At 44.4% G+C, this 25951-nt stretch overlaps 1 protein-coding gene across 8 annotated transcripts in view; it reads left to right on the forward strand.

Annotated features, from left to right (window-relative positions):
* Positions 1-25951, forward strand: part of LOC106569568 (rho GTPase-activating protein 12) — a 154899-nt gene that overhangs the window by 111137 nt on the left and 17811 nt on the right. For 2 of the 8 annotated variants that reach the window (XM_045694399.2, XM_082961000.1), the window contains 10 exons: positions 5868-6011; positions 6251-6385; positions 7990-8199; positions 9325-9405; positions 9847-9981; positions 10381-10449; positions 11859-11939; positions 13785-13846; positions 17090-17171; positions 23550-23651. In XM_045694399.2, coding sequence (XP_045550355.1) covers positions 5868-6011; positions 6251-6385; positions 7990-8199; positions 9325-9405; positions 9847-9981; positions 10381-10449; positions 11859-11939; positions 13785-13846; positions 17090-17171; positions 23550-23651 — 1101 coding nt within the window. The remainder of the gene's footprint in view (positions 1-5867; positions 6012-6250; positions 6386-7989; positions 8200-9324; positions 9406-9846; positions 9982-10380; positions 10450-11858; positions 11940-13784; positions 13847-17089; positions 17172-23549; positions 23652-25951) is intronic. The other 6 variants (XM_045694402.2, XM_045694401.2, XM_045694404.2 and 3 more) reach the window with 6 other exon arrangements.

Raw genomic sequence — 25951 nt, forward strand, 5'->3', positions numbered from 1 at the left:
TCTCTCCTTCTCTCTCTCTCCTTCTCTCCTGCTCTCTTTCTTTGCTTCTTTTTGTTTCTCAGAAAGTCACACACTCGAGTCTCTTGTTTTGTTAGGGGTATGAACTGTACCTTTTAAACGTATCAGCGGTTCCTTCATTGTGAATGTTTTACTGTATAATCTATAATAGAGAAGCAATGGTCCTATGAAGTCTGTGACAAAGCTGGCCGATACCTTGTCAACTAAAAATGGCTTTCTGTATTATTCTGTATTTACTGTAGTCTGTATTTACTGTATTCTGTATTTACTGTATTCTGTAGTCTGTATTTACTGTAGTCTGTATTTACTGTATTCTGTATTTACTGTATTCTGTAGTCTGTAGTCTGTATTTACTGTAGTCTGTATTTACTGTGCTTGCACGGCCTCTGCTTCTAAATGACTTATGGTATCAAGCCAACGGTCAGGTCAATGTACGGAACCAAATCTGTGTTTTACTTCACTTCCCTTCCTGACTAACTTCCTCTTTTCCCCTCCGGCCTTGTTTTCCCTTTTTGCTTACTATGATTTACTTTACCATGACTGTGGTTAATTTACTTTACCATGACTGTGACTGTGGTTAATTTACTTTACCATGACTGTGACTGTGGTTAATTTACTTTACCATGACTGTGACTGTGGTTAATTTACTTTACCATGACTGTGACTGTGGTTAATTTACTTTACCATGACTGTGACTGTGGTTAATTTACTTTACCATGACTGTGGTTAATTTACTTTACCATGACTGTGACTGTGGTTAATTTACTTTACCATGACTGTGACTGTGGTTAATTTACTTTACCGTGACTGTGGTTAATTTACTTTACCATGACTGTGGTTAATTTACTTTACCATGACTGTGACTGTGGTTAATTTACTTTACCGTGACTGTGGTTAATTTACTTTACCATGACTGTGACTGTGGTTAATTTACTTTACCATGACTGTGACTGTGGTTAATTTACTTTACCATGACTGTGACTGTGGTTAATTTACTTTACCATGACTGTGGTTAATTTACTTTACCATGACTGTGACTGTGGTTAATTTACTTTACCATGACTGTGGTTAATTTACTTTACCGTGACTGTGGTTAATTTACTTTACCATGACTGTGACTGTGGTTAATTTACTTTACCGTGACTGTGGTTAATTTACTTTACCGTGACTGTGGTTAATTTACTTTACCGTGACTGTGGTTAATTTACTTTACCATGACTGTGACTGTGGTTAATTTACTTTACCATGACTGTGGTTAATTTACTTTACCATGACTGTGGTTAATTTACTTTACCATGACTGTGGTTAATTTACTTTACCATGACTGTGACTGTGGTTAATTTACTTTACCATGACTGTGGTTAATTTACTTTACCATGACTGTGGTTAATTTACTTTACCATGACTGTGGTTCATTTACTTTACCATGACTGTGACTGTGGTTCATTTACTTTACCATGACTGTGGTTAATTTACTTTACCATGACTGTGACTGTGGTTAATTTACTTTACCATGACTGTGACTGTGGTTAATTTACTTTACCATGACTGTGGTTAATTTACTTTACCGTGACTGTGGTTAATTTACTTTACCATGACTGTGACTGTGGTTAATTTACTTTACCGTGACTGTGGTTAATTTACTTTACCGTGACTGTGGTTAATTTACTTTACCATGACTGTGACTGTGGTTAATTTACTTTACCATGACTGTGACTGTGGTTAATTTACTTTACCATGACTGTGGTTAATTTACTTTACCATGACTGTGGTTAATTTGCTTTACCATGACTGTGACTGTGGTTAATTTACTTTACCATGACTGTGGTTAATTTACTTTACCATGACTGTGGTTAATTTACTTTACCATGACTGTGGTTAATTTACTTTACCATGACTGTGACTGTGGTTCATTTACTTTACCATGACTGTGGTTAATTTACTTTACCATGACTGTGACTGTGGTTCATTTACTTTACCATGACTGTGACTGTGGTTAATTTACTTTACCATGACTGTGGTTAATTTACTTTACCATGACTGTGACTGTGGTTAATTTACTTTACCATGACTGTGGTTAATTTACTTTACCATGACTGTGACTGTGGTTAATTTACTTTATCATGACTGTGACTGTGTTTAATTTACTTTATCATGACTGTGACTGTGGTTAATTTACTTTACCATGACTGTGACTGTGGTTAATTTACTTTACCATGACTGTGACTGTGGTTAATTTACTTTACCATGACTGTGGTTAATTTACTTTACCATGACTGTGACTGTGGTTAATTTACTTTACCATGACTGTGACTGTGGTTAATTTACTTTACCATGACTGTGGTTAATTTACTTTACCGTGACTGTGGTTAATTTACTTTACCATGACTGTGACTGTGGTTAATTTACTTTACCGTGACTGTGGTTAATTTACTTTACCGTGACTGTGGTTAATTTACTTTACCATGACTGTGACTGTGGTTAATTTACTTTACCATGACTGTGACTGTGGTTAATTTACTTTACCATGACTGTGGTTAATTTACTTTACCATGACTGTGGTTAATTTACTTTACCATGACTGTGGTTAATTTGCTTTACCATGACTGTGACTGTGGTTAATTTACTTTACCATGACTGTGGTTAATTTACTTTACCATGACTGTGGTTAATTTACTTTACCATGACTGTGGTTAATTTACTTTACCATGACTGTGACTGTGGTTCATTTACTTTACCATGACTGTGGTTAATTTACTTTACCATGACTGTGACTGTGGTTCATTTACTTTACCATGACTGTGACTGTGGTTAATTTACTTTACCATGACTGTGGTTAATTTACTTTACCATGACTGTGACTGTGGTTAATTTACTTTACCATGACTGTGGTTAATTTACTTTACCATGACTGTGACTGTGGTTAATTTACTTTATCATGACTGTGACTGTGTTTAATTTACTTTATCATGACTGTGACTGTGGTTAATTTACTTTACCGTGACTGTGGTTAATTTACTTTACCATGACTGTGACTGTGGTTAATTTACTTTACCATGACTGTGGTTAATTTACTTTACCGTGACTGTGGTTAATTTACTTTACCATGACTGTGACTGTGGTTAATTTACTTTACCGTGACTGTGGTTAATTTACTTTACCATGACTGTGACTGTGGTTAATTTACTTTACCATGACTGTGACTGTGGTTAATTTACTTTACCATGACTGTGGTGTATTATACACCATCTCCTGCCATTGTGGCCCTGAACAAAGAACTTAACCCCCCACAAAGTAAAATACTGCACTTATAACCTACTGATAACCTACTGATAACCTACTGATAACCTACTGTATGAAACACATGTGATCCGTCAACCCTCCATCTGGAGAGCTACAGAGGGTGCAGGCTTTTGATCCAACCCTGCTCAAACACACCAGAGTCAGCTTATCAAGGTCTTGTTGAGCAGCTGATTTTTTTTACATTGTTGTGTGTTCGAGCAGGGCTGGAGCAAAAGCCTGCACCTTCTGTAGCTCTGCTGTAATCTCCTGGAGGAAGGTTGGCCACCCTGCTACATTGCAAGTACAGCCAAATAATGTGTCTTTATTAAATACTTCTCTCTTTCAATGAACCAGGGATCAAATGGCTAAGTAGATAACATATTTATCTATTTGTAAGGTTAAAATATTCAGTGTTCAGGGGAGATCTTGAAAGCATAGTATTTACTTGTCAATTTCGCTATTTTAAAGAATACTTTTTAACTTTGTCAGAATTACTTGGTCAGTATTGAATAGAGGAGAATCCTAGAGAATTTGGAGTGCTTGAGAGCCGGTTTTATAACCGGAGTACGCAGCATTGGTTTTATAACCGGAGTACGCAGCATTGGTTATATAACCGGAGTACGCAGCATTGGTTTTATAACCGGAGTACGCAGCATTGGTTTTATAACCGGAGTACGCAGGATTGGTTTTATAACCGGAGTACGCAGCGTTGGTTTTATAACCGGAGTACGCAGCGTTGGTTTTATAACCGGAGTACGCAGCGTTGGTTTTATAACCGGAGTACGCAGCATTGGTTTTATAACCGGAGTACGCAGCATTGGTTTTATAACCGGAGTACGCAGCATTGGTTTTATAACCGGAGTACGCAGCGTTGGTTTTATAACCGGAGTACGCAGCATTGGTTTTATAACCGGAGTACGCAGCGTTGGTTTTATAACCGGAGTACGCAGCATTGGTTTTATAACCGGAGTACTCAGCATTGGTTTTATAACCGGAGTACGCAGCATTGGTTTTATAACCGGAGTACTCAGCATTGGTTTTATAACCGGAGTACGCAGCATTGGTTTTATAACCGGAGTACTCAGCGTTGGTTTTATAACCGGAGTACGCAGCATTGGTTATATAACCGGAGTACGCAGCGTTGGTTTTATAACCGGAGTACGCAGCATTGGTTTTATAACTGGAGTACGCAGCATTGGTTTTATAACCGGAGTACGCAGCATTGGTTTTATAACCGGAGTACGCAGCATTGGTTTTATAACCGGAGTACTCAGCATTGGTTTTATAACCGGAGTACTCAGCATTGGTTTTATAACCGGAGTACGCAGCATTGGTTTTATAACCGGAGTACGCAGCGTTGGTTTTATAACCGGAGTACTCAGCATTGGTTATATAACCGGAGTACGCAGCATTGGTTTTATAACCGGAGTACGCAGCATTGGTTTTATAACCGGAGTACGCAGCATTGGTTTTATAACCGGAGTACGCAGCATTGGTTTTATAACCGGAGTACGCAGCATTGGTTTTATAACCGGAGTACTCAGCATTGGTTTTATAACCGGAGTACGCAGCATTGGTTTTATAACTGGACACCCTGATCAGCTGCGTGTCGGCCATTCGCAGTTGTACGCGAGGGCTGGTTGAAAGTTATTTTAGGACATTAGACATGATGACGTTAATACATGTTAATAGCTGAATAGTTGATCCTTACGAGTCCGTTAAAGCACCAATGTGTCAATCTGAGTAACATAATAAAAACATCCCCATCGAAGAGGTCTGTTTGTTTTGCATGGGCTGCGTCTCAATCCACCACATCTGCTTATGGTAGCCTTCCGCATCTGTGGTGGAAGGTGGCCGAGCTCCAGCAGTGTTTTTCAGACCATGAGACACACAAACTCTATGGAAAGAGGGAGACTCTTACGAATACTAAAATGTTTTACTTGTCCATTCAGACCGTTTAAATCTATATTCTTCTTGTCCGACCTATTTTATTTTACTTGCCCAAGGCAAGCGGACAAGCGTTTTATGTAGATCCCTGTCAGTCAAGTGTTCACCAACAAGTCTATTACTAACCCATGGTGGTGTAGTGACACACTTGAGAAAAGGGGAATTTGTGATTTAAAAATGTCCTGACCTGCACCTGATGAGGTTATGGTTCATTCTGTAAGTAGTTGTTCCTCATCAGGTACATTATTCATTAGGCTGGCTGTCCATTCTCTTTCTCTCTCAAGAGTTTGTGTGGCTCACGTCAACATTAAGACGAGTCATTCATGTATTTAGGGCTCCCGAGTGGTTCAGCGGTCTAAAACACTGCATCTCAGTGTCAGAGGCGTCGCTACAGACCCTGGTTCGATCTCGGGCTGTATCACAACCGGCCGTGTTCGGGAGTCCCATAGGGCGTCGCACAATTGGCCCAGTGCCATCCGGGGTAGGCAGTCATTGTAAAATAAAAAATCTAATTTACCAACCAATATCTCTCTCTCTCTCTGTCCCTCTCTCTCTTTCTCTCTCTCTCTCTCTCTCTCTCTCTCTCTCTCTCTCTCTCTCTCTCTGTCCCTCTCCTCCAGACTGTCTCTCTGTCGGGTCAGGGTGGTCGTCCTGAGTCTCCTGTCTACACTAACCTGCAGGAGCTGAAGATCTCTGGGTCCAGCCTGCCTCCCGACCCCTCTAGCTCCCCACAGCATGTCCTGGGGGACTGGGAGACACACAAGGTCTGTACTACTACCCTCATGTATTGTGTAACTTAGCTATCGTGCACTACGGGGCCCAGAGGGCTCTGGTCAAAAGTAGTGCACTAAATAGGGAGTAGGGTGCCATTTGGGAATTATTCTATATCATGTTGTCTGATCTGTGTTTATATGTCATTTTACTGTTTTTAACCACGAGCTGAAGACAAATGTCAATTTGATAAAATATTATAATGGACAAAGATTTTCAATTCCGTTTCAAGGACCAGAGCGGCAGACACTACTACTACAACCGTTCCAGCCAGGAGAGGACATGGAAGCCTCCCCGAGCCAGAGACGCTGGTAGTGGCAGCAGCAGCCGGGGGGAATCCCACAGCAATAGCACTGGGGAGACGGAGGTATGTACTGGGACATGTGTTGGAAACACACACACACTTACTCACACACACACACACACTTACTCAAACACACGCACACACACTTACTCAAACACACACACGCACACACACTTACTCAAACACGCACACACACTTACTCAAACACACACACACACTTACTCAAACACACACACACACTTACTCAAACACACACACTTACTCACACACACACACTTACTCAAACACACGCACACACGCACACACACTTACTCAAACACACACACGCACACACACTTACTCAAACACGCACACACACTTACTCAAACACACACACACACACACACTTACTCAAACACACACACACACACTTACTCACACATACACACTTACTCAAACACACACGCACACACACTTACTCAAACACACACACGCACACACACTTACTCAAACACGCACACACACTTACTCAAACACACACACACACACTTAGGCACAGAAACAAGCAAATTCAAACACATTTATGAGCAGTCATGAGGTATATGTGCTTGTGCTCTGAAACACGCCCATCCCAACACATCAGACAGAATCACTGGTGTTCCAGCAGGATCACAGATCAGTATAGTTTGCGGCTGGTCTCTAGAATGATGATAGTAGCGCCACACTGCCACCTTGTGGCCAGAAGCAGTCGGTGCTCCTCTAACTGGGACTGGTACCAACCTGTCTAGCCACACCCAGTAACAGTGTTCAGACTGGGTAGGGTGCAGTGCTTGGATGTTTATGTCCTCTTTGTCTCTCTGTGCTTTACAGACCTGGGTTCAAATACTATTTGAAGTCATTTAAAAAATGTACCTGTGCTTGATTTCATTTTCCTGGTTTAATGGACTTTAAGGGAAACTCCACTCAAAAACCATCTCTTGTCATATTTTTCGTTAGTCCAGTGTTGATAAAATCCACAAGTGTTTTGTATGTCAGCAGTCAAGGTTTTAAGATATCGGACTTTCAAGAAGCAAAGTGTCACCGACCACATCATCATGAAGAAAATACTTCAAGACATGAAACATTTTGGGACTGTATCAGTGGACTAATGAAGAACATACAAAAATGTTTTTTGAGCGGAGATTTCCTTTAAAGGATTACTTCAGGATTTTGGCAATGAGGCCCTTTTATCTACTTCCCCAGAGTCAGCTGAACTTGTGGATACCATTTGAATGTCTCTGTGTCCAGTATGAAGGTAAAGGGGCCTCGTTGCCAACATCCCAAAGTATCCCTTTTAATCCCAAAGCTTCAAACCCTTGTCATCTGACGCTGCAGACGAGAGCAGATGTTAGAGTATTTGAACCCAGGACTGGGTCTTTACTGTGATGTAAATGTCTAGTATTCTTACAGGACATTATGGGTGAGGGAGACTTCCATAGCACTGACTGTGATTCATCATGACTGCTGATTGGTGCTCTCTACTCTCTGTGCATACATAATTCAATGGTGATTGGTCCTTCTCTCTATCTCTCTCCCTTCCTCTCTCGCTCTATTTATCTCTGTCCCTCTCTCTCTCTCCTCCCTCTATCCCTCTCTCTCCCTTTCTCTCTGCCTCCCACTCTCCCGCCCGTTTCCCTCCATAATCATAGACGACTCCGCCGCTCTCTCTCTCCCCGTCCTTCCTTCCTCTCCTCTCGCTCTCCATTGGTCGGTTCCAGCCTCTGTTGTTGGAGGACAACTGCCACAGCACGTATTCTAGCCAATCAGACAGCCAGTACGGCTACCCGCCCCGGGGTTGGTCAGAAGAGCTGGATGAGCATGGACACACTCTGTATATCAGTGACTATACTAATGAGAAGGTACCGGGGTCTCTTTCTGTTGATCTCTCTCTATTGATCTCTCTCTATTGATCTCTCTCAGTTGATCTCTCTCAGTTCATCTCTCTCAGTTCATCTCTCTCTCTCTATTGATCTCTCTCTATTGATCTCTCTCTATTGATCTCTCTCTATTGATCTCTCTCAGTTGATCTCTCTCAGTTCATCTCTCTCTCTCTATTGATCTCTCTCTATTGATCTCTCTCTGTTGATCTCTCTCTATTGATCTCTCTCCCTCTATTGATCTCTCTCCCTCTCTTGATCGATCTCTCTATTGATCTCTCTATGGATCTATCTCTCTTGATCTCTCTATTGATCTCTCTCTTGATCTCTATTGATCTCTCTCTCTATTGGTCTCTCTTGATCTCTCTCTTGATCTCTCTCTCTCTATTGGTCTCTCTTGATATCTCTATTGATCTCTGTCTCTATTGGTCTCTCTTGATCTCTCTCTTGATCTCTCTATTGATCTATCTCTCTATTGATCTCTCTTGATCTCTCTATTGATCTCTGTCTCTATTGATCTCTCTCTTGATCTCTCTCTTGATCTCTCTATTGATCTATCTCTCTATTGATCTCTCTCTTGATCTCTCTATTGATCTCTGTCTCTATTGATCTCTCTCTTGATCTCTCTCTTGATCTCTCTATTGATCTATCTCTCTATTGATCTCTCTTGATCTCTCTATTGATCTCTGTCTCTATTGATCTCTCTTGATATCTCTATTGATCTCTGTCTCTATTGATCTCTGTCTCTATTGATCTCTCTTGATCTCTCTCTTGATCTCTCTATTGATCTCTGTCTCTATTGATCTCTCTCTTGGTCTCTCTCTTGATCTCTCTATTGATCTCTGTCTCTATTGATCTATCTCTCTATTGATCTCTCTCTTGGTCTCTCTATTGATCTCTGTCTCTATTGATCTCTCTCTTGGTCTCTCTCGGCTGATTTACAGACTGTACTGTCATGTGTATTGTCTATATTAAACTTAGACTGGACCAGTGCACCACACTACTATCATATATTTAGCATGGCTCATAGACCGCTGACATCTGTCTTCAACATCATGGTCTAGTAAAATGGTGTGTCTCATCTCCTGTGTGTGTCTGTCCGTCCAGTGGATAAAGCATGTGGATGAACAGGGCAGAGCCTACTACTACAGTGCTGATGGCTCCAGGTCAGAGTGGGAGCTGCCCAAGGTACGGCCCTCCACACTACCTCACTGTTTAGTACCAACACTCCCCCCTCCACACTACCTCACTGTTTAGTACCAACACTCCCCCCTCCACACTACCTCACTGTTTAGTACCAACACTCCCCCCTCCTCTCTCCTCTCTGCAGTACCAACACTCCCCCCTCCTCTCTCCTCTCTGCAGTACCAACACTCCCCCCTCCTCTCTCCTCTCTGCAGTACCAACACTCCCCCCTCCTCTCTCCTCTCTGCAGTACCAACACTCCCCCCTCCTCTCCTCTCTGCAGTACCAACACTCCTCTCTCCTCTCTGCAGTACCAACACTCCTCTCTCCTCTCTGCAGTACCAACACTCCCCCCTCCTCTCTCCTCTCTGCAGTACCAACACTCCCCCCTCCTCTCTCCTCTCTGCAGTACCAACACTCCCCCCTCCTCTCTCCTCTCTGCAGTACCAACACTCCCCCCCTCTACATGGTGGAGGAGACCGGGCCCCTAAGAGCCACAGTCTGGACAGGAAACATGTGGAGCCCATCGTCCTGACCAAGTGGGGAAACAGCACCAACGTGCTGGACGCCAATGACAAGGTGAGACAGACGTCACGGCCTGCTCAGCTTTCTGGCTGTGTCTCAAATGTTATTCCCTATATAGTCCACTGCTTTTGAACAGGACACATAGGAGTGGTCTCTGGTAGTAGTGCACTACGTGAAGGATAGGATGCCATTTGGGATGCAGACTGGAAATGGTGACTGAGATGCAGCGGTGTCATTTGAGAAGTGTGTAGCCTGTTGCTAATACCGATCTCCAGACGTCCGCAGCAGAACGAAATCTAATTCCATAGGTATCATTTCTATTCCAACCAGGTCTCTGAAGTATCTTGTCCTGTGAGTGTGTTTAGGATGCAAGGTGTGGCATCCGGGTTCCCTGTGTGTCAAAAACAACAGGCATTTTGGGATACACTGTAGACTCATGATTCTGTTCTGCAGCGGCTCATCAAAAACATCAGGCGTTTCCGTACAGGCTCTGGTCGCCCCCACCCCTACAGACAGACACAAGTCAGTGCCCTATACACCCCACCCTCAAATCCCAGCAGCCAATCATCTTGCACATGGGTGGACAACTCCAGTCCTCTGGGGCCTGATTGGTGGCACTCTTCTTCTCCATCCTAGTAAACACAGCTGGTTAATCATGTAAACTGAAGATCCTGATTAGGTGATTATTGGGGTCAGGTGTGTTAGCTGGGACAGAACTGTGATACCAATCAGGACCTGGAGGACTGGAGCTGCCCACCCCTGGTCTAGCATGATAATCATCCAATCAGACCAATCACTTTCCTTGTTGCTTGCTATCATCACTGAGTACTGCCACATGTTATTTCCTTTTTAATTCCTGCTCTTCTGATTCACATGACACTTCTCATGGCCCAGGGATCACTTTTATTGGCCCAATGATCACCCATCATGGCCCAAGGATAACTTTTAATGGCCCAATGATCACCGATCATGGCCCAATGATCACCTATCATGGCCCAATGGTCACTCTCCATGGCCCAATGGTCACTTTTCATGGCCCAATGATCACTTTTCATGGCCCAATGATCACTTAGCATGGCCCATTGATCACTTAGCATGGCCCAATGATCTCCTATCATGGCCCAATGATCACTACTGATGGCCCAATGATCACTACTCATGGCCCAATGATCACTCCTCATGGCCCAATGATCACTTCTCATGGCCCAATGATCAATTAGCATGGCCCAATGATCACCTAGCATGGCCCAATGATCACCTAGCATGGCCCAATGAGCACTTAGCATGGCCCAATGATCACTTAGCATGGCCCAATGATCACTTAGCATGGCCCATTGATCACTAGCATGGCCCAATGATAACCTAGCATGGCCCAATGATCACTTAGCATGGCCCAATGATCACCTATCATAGCCCATTGATCACTTTTCATGGCCGTGCCCTTAACCTGTTTGTGATCTAAAATCTAGTAGTGATACAAGCATGATGATATCAATCTCTCCTTCCTCTGTCACTAGTGTGATTTGAGCTTCATTCATTGAAATGTGTCATATCCTGTCATTGCATGCATGGTTTAATTGTTATTTTAAAAGAATAACTAATTAACGTCCAACCATTTCCTCAACTCTTGGTGTCCATGTAGACGCTCATTCGTTATGTGTTGCTTTACTCTGGTAACCATGGTAGTCTCTGCAGACCTGGGTTCAAATACTATTTCAAATCTTTACAAATACTTTCTCTGTGCTTGATTGAACTTGCCTGTCACCATGGAATCAATGTTATGGATGCACAAGTTCAAACTCCGCCTATCAAACACTCCAGGCAGGCTGAAGCAAACGCTAAAAATATTAAAGATTTTAAATATTATTTGAACCCAGTCTCTGCAATTCTCTGTAGTAATTAGTCGGTGTTGTTGTCATTCTGATTACTAGGATGGTGCGTTGGGCCCCAAGGTCCCTGGCTCTCCAGACTCTGACTCTTCAGACCCCTCGTCCCCCAAGCCCCCTACCTCTGTTAGTATCCCCCTCTCCTTCTCCTCCCTCTGTTCTCTGTGTACTCCTCTCCCCCTTCCCTGAACCGTGGCTGGCTTCCTGACCTCCATACTTTTCGACCAACCAAGGCTTTTTGGCCTTTATTCAGTTGCTGTCTTCAATGGTGACTCTGTTTCTTCTCCCTGCACTGGAACTGATGATAATGATGACGGTCATGATCCTGGTGACCGTCATGATAATGATGACGGTCATGATTCTGGTGACGGTGATGATTCGGATGACGGTCATGATCCTGGTGACGGTCATGATAATGATGACGGTGATGATGATGATCCCAGTGATGATGACAGTAACACAGACAGCTGTGGGGAAATCTATTTTTCAATTCAAACTGTGGGGAAAGGGTTGTTCTGCTGTGTTTTTCCTGCTTGTTGCCAGTCTTACTAAAGCTTATATTTCTGACGCTCTACCGTAACGCTACTTCCTGATGCTCTACCGTAACGCTACTTTCTGACGCTCTACCGTAACGCTACTTTCTGACGCTCTACCGTAACGCTACTTTCTGTCCCTCTACCGTAACGCTACTTTCTGACGCTCTACCGTAACGCTACTTTCTGTCCCTCTACCGTAACGCTACTTTCTGTCGCTCTACCTTAACGCTACTTTCTGTCGCTCTACCGTAACGCTACTTTCTGTCCCTCTACCGTAACGCTACTTTCTGTCGCTCTACCGTAACGCTACTTTCTGTCGCTCTACCGTAACGCTACTTTCTGTCGCTCTACCGTAATGCTACTTTCTGTCCCTCTACCGTAACGCTACTTCCTGATGCTCTACCGTAACGCTACTTTCTGTCGCTCTACCGTAACGCTACTTTCTGTCACTCTACCGTAACGCTACTTTCTGTCACTCTACCGTAACGCTACTTTCTGTCGCTCTACCGTAACGCTACTTTCTGTCCCTCTACCGTAACGCTACTTTCTGACGCTTTACCGTAACGCTACTTTCTGACGCTTTACCGTAACGCTACTTTCTGTCGCTCTACCGTAACGCTACTTTCTGTCCCTCTACCGTAACGCTACTTTCTGTCGCTTTACCGTAACGCTACTTTCTGTCCCTCTACCGTAACGCTACTTTCTGTCCCTCTACCGTAACGCTACTTTCTGTCGCTCTACCGTAACGCTACTTTCTGTCCCTCTACCGTAACGCTACTTTCTGACGCTTTACCGTAACGCTACTTTCTGTCGCTCTACCGTAACGCTACTTTCTGTCCCTCTACCGTAACGCTACTTTCTGTCGCTTTACCGTAACGCTACTTTCTGTCCCTCTACCGTAACGCTACTTTCTGTCCCTCTACCGTAATGCTACTTTCTGACGCTCTACCGTAACGCTACTTTCTGTCGCTCTACCGTAACGCTACTTTCTGTCGCTCTACCGTGACGCTACTTTCCTGACGCTCTACCGTGACGCTACTTTCTGACGCTCTACCGTGACGCTACTTTCTGACGCTTTACCGTAACGCTACTTTCTGTCCCTCTACGTAACGCTACTTTCTGACGCTCTACCGTAACGCTACTTTCTGACGCTCTACCGTAACGCTACTTTCTGTCCCTCTACCGTAATGCTACTTTCTGATGCTCTACCATAACGCTACTTTTTCTATCCGTCTGTATTTTTGGTGTTTTTGTTGTGTTTGTGTCCCATATGGTACCCTATTCCCTACATAGTGCACTACTTTTGGTCAAAAGTTGTGCACTATATAGGAAATGTGGTGTCATTTGTGACACAGACTGTCTTGCTTTTTTCCCTGTCAGTTGTGTCTGGCCCTGTCTACATGTGATGATGATTTCTCTCTTTGTTTCTCTGCAGCCTTCGGAGAAGTGTGGTATTCTCAACGTGACCAAGATCACTGAGCATGGAAAGAAAGTACGGTGAGTTGTACTGGGCTAGGATAGAAACAGGATGAGAACACCCTCAGAAAGTACGGGGAGTAGTACTGGGCTAGGATAGAAACGGGATGGGAACACCCTCAGAAAATATGGTGAGTAGTACTGGGCTAGGATAGAAACAGGATGAGAACGCCCTCAGAAAGTATGGTGAGTTGTACTGGGCTAGGATAGAAACGGGATGAGAACACCCTCAGAAAGTACGGGGAGTAGTACTGGGCTAGGATAGAAACGGGATGGGAACACCCTCAGAAAGTATGGTGAGTTGTACTGGGCTAGGATAGAAACGGGATGAGAACACCCTCAGAAAGTACGGTGAGTTGTACTGGGCTAGGATAGAAACAGGATGAGAACACCCTCAGAAAGTACGGGGAGTAGTACTGGGCTAGGATAGAAACGGGATGAGAACACCCTCAGAAAGTATGGTGAGTTGTACTGGGCTAGGATAGAAACGGGATGAGAACACCCTCAGAAAGTACGGTGAGTTGTACTGGGCTAGGATAGAAACAGGATGAGAACACCCTCAGAAAGTACGGTGAGTTGTACTGGGCTAGGATAGAAACAGGATGAGAACACCCTCAGAAAGTACGGTGAGTTGTACTGGGCTAGGATAGAAACGGGATAAGAACGCCCTCAAAAAGTATGGTGAGTTGTACTGGGCTAGGATAGAAACGGGATGAGAACGCCCTCAGAAAGTACGGTGAGTTGTACTGGGCTAGGATAGAAACAGGATGAGAACACCCTCAGAAAGTACGGTGAGTAGTACTGGGCTAGGATAGAAACAGGATGTGAACACCCTCAGAAAGTACGGTGAGTAGGACTGGGCTAGGATAGAAACAGGATGAGAACACCCTCAGAAAGTACGGTGAGTTGTACTGGGCTAGGATAGAAACAGGATGAGAACACCCTCAGAAAGTACGGTGAGTTGTACTGGGCTAGGATAGAAACAGGATGAGAACACCCTCAGAAAGTACGGTGAGTTGTACTGGGCTAGGATAGAAACAGGATGAGAACACCCTCAGAAAGTACGGTGAGTAGTACTGGGCTAGGATAGAAACAGGATGTGAACACCCTCAGAAAGTATGGTGAGTTGTACTGGGCTAGGATAGAAACAGGATGAGAACACCCTCAGAAAGTATGGTGAGTAGTACTGGGCTAGGATAGAAACAGGATGAGAACACCCTCAGAAAGTATGGTGAGTTGTACTGGGCTAGGATAGAAACAGGATGAGAACACCCTCAGAAAGTATGGTGAGTTGTACTGGGCTAGGATAGAAACAGGATGAGAACACCCTCAGAAAGTATAGTGAGTTGTACTGGGCTAGGATAGAAACGGGATGAGAACACCCTCAGAAAGTACGGTGAGTAGTACTGGGCTAGGATAGAAATGGGATGAGAACGCCCTCAGAAAGTACGGTGAGTAGGACTGGGCTAGGATAGAAACAGGATGAGAACACCCTCAGAAAGTACGGGGAGTAGTACTGGACTAGGATAGAAACAGGATGAGAACACCCTCAGAAAGTACGGTGAGTAGTACTGGGCTAGGATAGAAACAGGATGAGAACGCCCTCAGAAAGTATGGTGAGTTGTACTGGGCTAGGATAGAAACGGGATGAAAACACCCTCAGAAAGTACGGGGAGTAGTACTGGGCTAGGATAGAAACGGGATGAGAACACCCTCAGAAAGTAGGGTGAGTTGTACTGAGCTACGATAGAAATGGGATGAGAACACCTGTAGAAAATACGGTGAGTAGTACTGGACTAGGATAGAAACAGGATGAGAACACCTGTAGAAAAACTGCTCCTTCAGGGCAACACAACCAGCCAGTCTCAAGTTGAACCCCCCCATATTGCTTCCACCTTGCAGATCTGGAAACATTGAAGGGTTATGGCCTAGGGAATGGGTAGGGAGTGATATCCGACCGGCTGTATATGAAGTGGTAGTTGATTCAGCATGTGAGATGACTTATGGAGCTATGTCCGTTATTTATGTCTATGTTATTTATGTCTGTGTTATTAATGTCTGTATGTTATTAATGTCTGTGTGTTATTTATGTCTGTATGTTATTTATGTCTATGTTATTTATGTCTGTGTTATTTATGTCTGTATGTTATTTATCTGTTATTTACGTCTATGTTATTTGTGTATGTGTGTTATTTGTGCCTGTGTGTTATTTGTGTGTGTGTGTGTGTGTAACGGCCGTCGTCAGAAAGAGACCAAGGTGCAGCGGAGGATGTGTTCATCATAAAGGATTTAATGAATCGCATGAACACTATATAATAAACAAAACGACCAGCAACAGTTCTGTCCGGTTACACACTAAACAGAAAACAATCACCCACAAAAACCCAAAGGAATACCAGGCTACTTATGTGTGACTCCCAATCAGCAACAACAAACTACAGCTGTGCCTGATTGGGAGCCACACACGGCCCAAAACAAAGAAATACAAAAACATAGAAAAATGAACATAGAACGCCCACCCAATGTAACACCCTGGCCTAACCAAAATAATGAACAAAAACCCCTCTCTATGGCCAGGGCGTTATAGTGTGTTATTTGTGTCTGTGTGTTATTTGTGTCTGTGTGTTATTTATGTGTATGTTATTTATGTGTATGTTATTTATGTGTATGTTATTTATGTCTCTGTTATTTATGTCTGTATGCTATTTATGTCTCTGTTATTTATGTCTGTGTGTTATTTATCTGTTATTTGTGCCTGTGTGTTATTTATGTCAATGTTATTTATGTCTGTGTGTTATTTATGTCTGTATGTTATTTATGTCTATGTTATTTATGTCTATGTTATTTATGTCTATGTTATTTATGTCTATGTTATTTATGTCTGTACGTTATTTGTGTCTGTGTGTTATTTGTGTCTGTTATTTATGTACGTATGTTATTTGTCTGTTATTTATGTCTGTTATGCGTCTGTTATTTATGTCTGTGTGTTTGTGTCTGTGTGTTATTTATCTGTTATTTATGTCTGTGTGTTATTTGTGTCTGTGTGTTATTTAAGTCTGTGTGTTATTTGTGTCTGTGTGTTATTTATGTCTGTGTGTTGTTTATGCCTGTGTGTTATTTATCTGTTATTTATGTCTGTGTGTTATTTGTGTCTGTGTGTTATTTAAGTCTGTGTGTTATTTAAGTCTGTGTGTTATTTGTGTCTGTGTGTTATTTATGTCTGTGTGTTGTTTATGCCTGTGTGTTATTTGTGTGTGTTTACAGGAAGAACTGGACGTCATCCTGGACGGTTCTCCAGGGCTCCTCGCTGATATTCGCTAAAGGCCAAGGGGGTGGGACCAGCTGGGTGAGTGGTGTCTGCTATTTGCTAAAGGCCAGGGGGGCGGGACCAGCTGGTTGAGTGGTGCTTTCCTCTCCTCAATTTCTCCATCCTTCCTCTCCCCCATCAATCAATCAATCAAATGTTTTTATAAAGCCCTTTTTACATCAGCCGATGTCACAAAGTGCTGTACAGAAACCCAACCTAAAACCCCAAACAGCAAGCAATGCAGATGTAGAAGCATGGTGGCTAGGAAAAACTCCCTAGAAAGGCCAGAACCTAGGAAGAAACCTAGAGAGGAACCAGGCTCTGAGTGCTGGGTGGAGATTATAACAGAACATGGCTAAGATGTTCAAACGTTCATAGATGACCAGCAGGGTCAGATAATAATAATCACAGTGGTTGTCGAGGGTGCAACAGGTCAGCACCTCGGGAGTAAATGTCAGTTGGCTTTTCATAGCCGATCATTCAGAGTATCTCTACCTCTCCTGCTGTCTCTAGAGAGTTGAAAACAGCAGGTCTGGGACAAGGTAGCACGTCCGGTGAACAGGTCAGGGTTCCATAGCCGCAGGCAGAACAGTTGAAACGGGAGCAGCAGCACGACCAGGTGGACTGGGGACAGCAAGGAGTCATCAGGCCAGGTAGTCCTGAGGCATAGTCCTAGGGCTCAGGTCCTCAGAAAGAAAGAAAGAAAGAAAATTAGAGAGAGAGAATTAGAGAGAGTATACTTAAATTCACACAGGACACTGGAAAAGACAGGAGAAATACTCCAGATATAACAGACTGACCTAGCCCCCCGACACACAAACTATTGCAACATAAATACTGGAGGCTGAGACAGGAGGGGTCAGGAGACACTGTGGTCCCATCCAATGAAACCTCCGGACAGGGCCAAACAGGCAGGATATAACCCCACCCGCTTTGCGGGTGGGGTTATAGGCAAGGCCGAGTACAGCCCACGAAGATCTCCCCCACGGCACAATCCAACCCGGACAGGAAGATCACGGTAGTGACTCAACCCACTCAAGTGACACACCCATCCTAGGGATGGCATGGAAGAGCACCAGTAAGCCAGTGACTCAGCTCCCGTAATAGGGTTTGAGGCAGAGAATCCCAGTGGAGAGAGGGGAACCGTCCAGGCAGAGACAGCAAGGGCGGTTCGTCGCTCCAGTGCCTTTGCGTTCACCTTCACACCACTGGGCCACACTACACTCAGTCATAGGTCCTACTGAAGAGATGAGTCTTCAATAAAGATTTAAAGGTTGAGACCGAGTCTGCGTCTCTCATATGGATAGGCAGACCATTCCATAAAAATGGAGCTCTATAGGAGAAAGCCCTGCCTCCAGCTGTTTGTTTAGAAATTCTAGGGACAGTAAGGAGGCCTGCGTCTTGTGACCGTAGCGTACGTGTAGGTATGTACGGCAGGACCAAATCGGAAAGATAGGTAGGAGCAAGCCCATGTAATGCTTTGTAGGTTAGCAGTGAAACCTTGAAATCAGCCTGAGTCTTAACAGGAAGCCAGTGTAGAGAGGCTAGCACTGGATGTCACTGGATTAAGTGTTCTAGTCAAGATTCTAGCAACCGTGTTTAGCATTAACGGAAGTTTATTTAGTGTTTTATCCGGGTAGCCGGAAAGTAGAGCATTGCATTAGTCCAATCTAGAAGTGACAAAAGCATGGATTCATTTTTCTGCATCATTTTTGGACAGGAAGTTTCTGATTTTTGCAATGTTACGGAGATGAAAAAAAGCTGTCCTTGAAATATTCTTGATATGTTCGTCAAAAGAGAGATCTGGGTCCAGAGTAACGCCAAGGTCCTTCAGTTTTATTTGAGACGACTGTACAACCATCAAGATTAGTTATCAGATCCAACAAAATATCTCAGTGTTTCTTGGGACCTAGAACTATCATCTCTGTTTTGTCCGAGTTTAAAAGTAAACATGTGCCGCCATCCACTTCCTTATGACATTATTTGTCTTCAGGAAGGCAGTGAGTTGCTGCGCAACAGCTTTTTCAATTTTTTTGGAGAGGAATGTGCGATTCGATATAGGCCGATTTAGTTTTTGATATTTTCTGGGTCAAGGTTTGGCTTTTTCAAGAGAGGCTTTATTGCTGCCACTTTTAGTGAGTTTGGTACACATCCGGTGGATAGGGAGCCGTTTATTATGTTCAACATAGGAGGGCCAAACACAGGAAGCAGCTCTTTCAGTAGTTCCGTTGGAATAGGGTCCAGTATGCAGCTTGAAGGTTTAGAGGCCAAGGCTATTTTCATCAATGTGTCAAGAGATATAGTATTAAAAAACTTGTCTCCCTTGATCCTAGGTCCTGGCAGTGTTGTGCAGACTCAGGACAACTGAGCTTTGGAGAAATGCGCAGATTTAAAGAGGAGTCCGTATTTGCTTTCTAATGATCATGAACTTTTCCTCAAAGACATTAATGAATTCATCACTGCTGAAGTGAAAGCCATCCTCTCTTGGGGAATGCTGCTTTTTAGTTAGCTTTGCGACTGTATCAAAATTACATTTAGGATTGTTCTTATTCTCCTCAATTAAATTGTAAAAATATGATGATCAAGCAGCAGTGAGGGCTCTTCGATACCAAGCTAGTCGGAAGACTTCCAGTTTGGTGTAGCACTATTTCCGTTCCAATTTTCTGGAAGCTTGCTTCAGGGCTCTGGTATCCTTCAGGGCTCTGGTATCCTGGTATACTTCAGGGGTCTGGTATCCTTCAGGGCTCTGGTGTCCTTCAGGGCTCTGGTGTCCTTCAGGGCTCTGGTGTCCTTCAGGGCTCTGGTGTCCTTCAGGGCTCTGGTATACTGGTATACTTCAGGGCTATGGTATCCTGGTATACTTCAGGGCTATGGTATACTTCAGGGCTCTGGTATCCTTCAGGGCTCTGGTGTCCTTCAGGGCTCTGGTATACTTCAGGGCTCTGGTATCCTTCAGGGCTCTGGTATACTTCAGGGCTATGGTATACTTCAGGGCTCTGGTATCCTTCAGGGCTCTGGTATACTTCAGGGCTATGGTATACTTCAGGGCTCTGGTATCCTTCAGGGCTCTGGTGTCCTTCAGGGCTCTGGTATACTTCAGGGCTCTGGTATCCTTCAGGGCTCTGGTATACTTCAGGGCTCTGGTATACTTCAGGGCTATGGTATCCTGGTATACTTCAGGGCTATGGTATACTTCAGGGCTCTGGTATACTTCAGGGCTCTGGTATCCTTCAGGGCTCTGGTATACTTCAGGGCTCTGGTATCCTTCAGGGCTCTGGTATACTTCAGGGCTCTGGTATCCTTCAGGGCTCTGGTATACTTCAGGGCTCTGGTATCCTTCAGGGCTCTGATATCCTTCAGGGCTCTGGTATCCTGGTATACTTCAGGGCTCTGATATCCTTCAGGGCTCTGGTATCCTGGTATACTTCAGGGCTCTGGTATCCTGGTATACTTCAGGGCTCTGGTATCCTTCAGGGCTCTGGTATCCTGGTATCCTTCAGGGCTCTGGTATCCTTCAGGGCTCTGGTATCCTTCAGGGCTCTGGTATTTCTGATTGTATACCAGGGAGCTAGTTTCTTATGACAAATGTTTTGTTTTCATGGGTACGACTGCATCTAGGGTATTACGCAAGGTTCAATTTAGTTCCTCAGTTAGGTGGTTAACCGATTTTTTGTACTCTGACGTCCTTGGGTAGGTGGAGGGAGTCTGGAAGGGCATCTAGGAATCTTTGGGTTGTCTGAGAATTTATAGCATGGCTTTTGATGATCCTTGGTTGGGGTCTGAGCAGATTATTTGTTGCGATTGCAAACGTAATAAAATGGTGGTCCGATAGTCCAGGGTTATGACGAAAAACATTAAGATCCACAACATTTATTCCATGGGACAAAACTAGGTCCTGAATATGACTGTGGCAGTGAGTAGGTCCGGAGACATGTTGGACAAAACCCACTGAGTTGATGATGGCTCCAAAAGCCTTTTGGAGTGGGTCTGTGGACTTTTCCATGTGAATATTAAAGTCACCAAAAATGTGAATATTATCTGCCATGATTACAAGATCCGAAAGGAATTCAGGGAACTCAGTGAGGAACGCTGTATATGGCCCAGGAGGCCTGTAAACAGTAGCTATAAAAAGTGATTGAGTAGGCTGCATAGATTTCATGACTAGAAGCTCAAAAGATGAAAACCCAGTCTTTTTTTTTTTTTTGTAAATTGAAATTTGCTATCGTAAATGTTAGCAACACCTCCGCCTTTGCGGGATGCGCGGGGGATGTGGTCACTAGTGTAACCTGGAGGAGAGGCCTCATTTAACACAGAATATTCATCAGGTTTAAGCCATGTTTCAGTCAGGCCAATCACATCAAGATTATGATCAGTGATTAGTTCATTGACTATAACTGCCTTGGAAGTGAGGTATCTAACATTAAGTGGCCCTATTTTGAGATGTGAGGTATGACAATCACTGTCAATAATGACAGGAATGGAGGAGGTCTTTATTCCAGTGAGATTGCTAAGGCGAACACCGCCATGTTTAGTTTTGCCCAACCTAGGTCGAGGCACAGACACGGTCTCAATGGGGATAGCTGAGCTGACTACACTGACTCTGCTAGTGGCAGACTCCACTAAGCTGGCAGGCTGTCTAACAGCCTTCTGCCTGACTTGCACCCTATTTCATTGTGGAGCTAGAGGAGTTAGAGCCCTGTCTATGTTCGTAGATAAGATGAGAGCACCCCTCCAGCTAGGATGGAGTCCGTCACTCCTCAGCAGGCCAGGCTTGGTCCTGTTTGTCGGTGAGTCCCAGAATGAGGGTCAATTATCTACAAATTCTATCTTTTGGGAGGGGCAGAAAACAGTTTTCAACCAGCGATTGAGTTGTGAGACTCTGCTGTAGAGCTCATCACTCCCCCTAACTGGGAGGGGGCTAGAGACAATTACTCGGTGCCGACATCTTTCCAGCTGATTTACACGCTGAAGCTATGTTGCGCTTGGTGACTTCTGACTGTTTCATCCTAACATCGTTGGTGCCGACGTGGATAACAATATCCCTATACTCTCTACACTCGCCAGTTTAAGCTTTAGCCAGCACCATCTTCAGATTAGCCTTCACGTCGCTAGCCCTGCCCCCTGGTAAACAGTGTATGATTGCTGGATGATTGGTTTTAAGTCTAATGCTGTGGGTAATGGAGTCGCCAATGACTAGGGTTTTCAATTTGTCAGAGCTAATGGTGGGAGGCTTCGGCATCTCAGACCCTGTAACAGGTGGAGGAGAGACCAGAGAAGACTCTGACTCCGACTCATCCCTCCTTCCCCCCCATCCCTCCTCTCCCCCATCCCTCCTCCTCTCCCCATCCCTCCTCCTCTCCCCATCCCTCCTCTCCCCCCATCCCTCCTCTCCCCCATCCCTCCTCCTCTCCCCATCCCTCCTCTCCCCCCATCCCTCCTCTCCCCCATCCCTCCTCCTCTCCCCATCCCTCCTCCTCTCCCCATCCCTCCTCTCCCCCCATCCCTCCTTCCCCCCCATCCCTCCTCTCCCCCATCCCTCCTCCTCTCCCCATCCCTCCTCTCCCCCCATCCCTCCTCTCCCCCCATCCCTCCCCTCCCCTCCATCCCGCTCTCCCCCCATCCCTCCTCTCCCCCATCCGTCCTCTCCCCCATCCCTCCTCTCCCCTCCATCCCGCTCTCCCCCCATCCCCGCTCTCCCCCATCCCTCCTCTCCCTCATCCCTCCTCTCCCCTCCATCCCTCCTCTCTCCCCCATCCCTCCTCCCCCTCATCCCTCCTCTCCCCTCTATCCCTCCTCTCTCCCCCATCCCTCCTCCCCCTCATCCCTCCTCTCCCCCAAGCCTCCTCTCCCCCATCCCTCCTCCTCTCCCCATCCCTCCTCTCCCCCCATCCCTCCCTCCTCTCCCCTCCATCCCTTCTCTCCCCTCCATCCCTCATCCCTCCTCTCCCCCATCCCTCTCCCCCCATCCCCCATCCCCCGCTCTCCCCCATCCCCCCAGGTCAGACACTACTTTAGGTTGGCATCCTTAAATAGTGAGGGGTCAGACAATCAAGTCAGTGGGTTCCATGTAGGAAGTGGGTTTCATAGGCTTGTGTATGGCCATATGGCACCCGATTTCCTATATAGTGCACTACTATACTACCCCATAAGGCTCTGGTCACGATATAGGGAATAGGATTCCATATGGGACACAAGCCTATAGACTGAACCCAGTGATTCAGCTGTAGTCTAGTGGATGACTCTCTAAGACACAACAGTATCCTGATACCTCACCAACAACCCTATGGGTTGCCAGTGGGTTTGACAAGATCCATTGTCACGTGTGTGTGTGTGCGTGCGTGTGTGCGTGCGTGCGTGCGTGTGTGTGTGTTGCCTCTCTCTTGATGGGTGTGGTGTGTTTCTGCTCTCTCCTTGTAGTTTGGAGGAAGCCAGTCTAAACCAGAGTTCACTGTGGACCTGAGAGGAGGATCTATAGAATGGGCTTCCAAGGACAAGTCCAGCAAGAAGCATGTCATTGAGGTGAGCGGGCTCTGACACCACAAAACATTCATATGTCCCCAATTCTTTCAGGGCTACAACGCTGCTTCAGACATATACAGCCATAGCACTATGAGTATAGAATGTGCAAATCACATTTATTTATAAAGCTCTTTTTACATCAGCAGATGTCACAAAGTGCTTATACAGAAACCTAGCTTAAAACCCCAAACAGCAAGCAATGCAGATGTAGAAGCCCGGTGGCTAGGAAAAACTCCCTAGAAAGGCCAGAACCTAGGAAGAAACCTAGAGAGGAACCAGGCTCTGAGGGGTGGCCAGTCCTCTCTGGCTGTGTCAGGTGGAGATTTTAAGGGTACATGGCCATTAAGGCCAGATTGTTCTTCAAGATGTTCAAACGTTCATAGATGACCAGCAGGGTCAAATAATCACAGTGGTTGTAGAGGGTACAGCAGGTCAGCACCTCAGGAGTAAATGTCAGCTGGCTTTTCATAGCCGAGCATTCAGAGTTAGAGGCAGCAGGTGGGCTGAGGGAAGCTGAGGGTCGGGATGTGGACTTGGAAACAAGTGGTAGTGGAGGTTCTGGGCGGGGGATAGAAAGATAAACAAAATAAAGTCAAAATAAAACATAACAAAAAAAAGGCTGATGCCGTGCAGGTATTTTTGGCCGATACCGATATCCAATATTTTCTTTGCCCCCTAAAAAAACCCGATACCGATATTTAACATTTTAGCGGCCTTTTAAGCATTCTAGTACAGTTAAATAGTTAACACACACACACATGGACGCAGCAGTCTAAGGCACTGCATCTCAGTGCAAGAGGCATCACTATAGTCCCTGGTTCGGATCCAGTCTGTATCACATCCGGCCGTGATTGGGAGTCCCATAGGGTGGCGCACAATTGGCCCAGCGTTGTCCGGGTTTTGCCGGGATAGGCCGTCATTGTAAATAAGAATTTGTTCTTAACTGACTTGCCTAGTTAAATAAAGGTTACACACACACACACACACACACACACACACACACACACACACACACACACCACACTGACCAAAAAGTTATTTTGTTGGCATTGACGTATGTCCCCATTACCAGTAAAACATAATCAAATCTATTTCTTTCACTTACTTGCGGTTTCGTTGTTCATTTGTTTCATTCTCAACCAGGATTTTTATGGAACGTCGTTTGGGTCTTTGCATGTCAAAAAAGATACACGTCAAATAACACTATTTGATGTGTTAAATAAGCTTGTTGACCAATCAGGACCTGAATATGACTGCACGTCACATAATAATTTAACGGGTTCATACATTTTTTCCGTAGTTATTACACATTTATTACACAATCATTCGTATTTCATATGTCACAACGATTCATCGATACGTATGCTATGATGCTGGTAAAGTTGTCTCGTGCACCTACAGTGCTGGTCATAAAACAAAGCTAGCTAGCTCATGGGTGCAAACAATGTTCTTCCCCAAAAACAGAGCAAAACAACATCATCTGTTTCAGTAGCTATGGTTAGCTAGCTAACTATATAGCTAGGTGTCATCATCTAAAATAACCCTCATTTATAAGACTGTTCTTATTTGATTAACGGTGGTCAGACCCATCTATGTGTAGCTAGCCACAATAAGGATTAGCCACAATAGTGGACTTTGCGTTTAGCCTTCAAAATGAAAGTATGTCATTGACAGTGATGCAAATGAATACAAATAGTAGAATTATGCCATAATTGAATAGATCATGCTAAACGAGGTTGGAATGTTGTTATATAAAATCAACAAAAGACTATAATTTGTTAATTTGACAAAAATCTGTTGAAATCACACTGGATGTATTATACTTTAGAATTGCATTGGGAGCTTACTTATTTCACTGTACAGCCTTACCTATGGATTGTGGATCAATGACATGGGGTATCAGTCTACTCAGTAACACCCAGAGAACATTAACATCGTAGCGCTTATTGCGGGACTTTATTGTCACCTATGTGTATTGAACACTATTCCAGAGGAAAAACAATAGTGCATGGATGTTTTGGAGTCTGATAACTTTGAGGAGGATGTTGGGAAAAAATATCTTGGGTATTGAGTAGGCTGTTACCCCATTTCATTGATCCCCAATCCTTAGGTAAAGCTGTACAGTGCAATATGAATGTTAATACACGCAATAGGCTGACTGGGGAGGTGATTTCACACAGTCACAGTCCCGCGATAGGAGCTACAATGCTAATATTTGTGTAAACTCTTCACAGTTGTGTTCTGTGGGTGTCACTGAGTAGACTGATACCCCATTTCATTGCTTCACATTCCAACCTTGT

This window comes from Salmo salar, chromosome 14, assembly GCF_965601325.2.
Source record: "Salmo salar chromosome 14, fSalSal1, whole genome shotgun sequence".
NCBI classification, from domain to species: domain Eukaryota; kingdom Metazoa; phylum Chordata; class Actinopteri; order Salmoniformes; family Salmonidae; genus Salmo; species Salmo salar.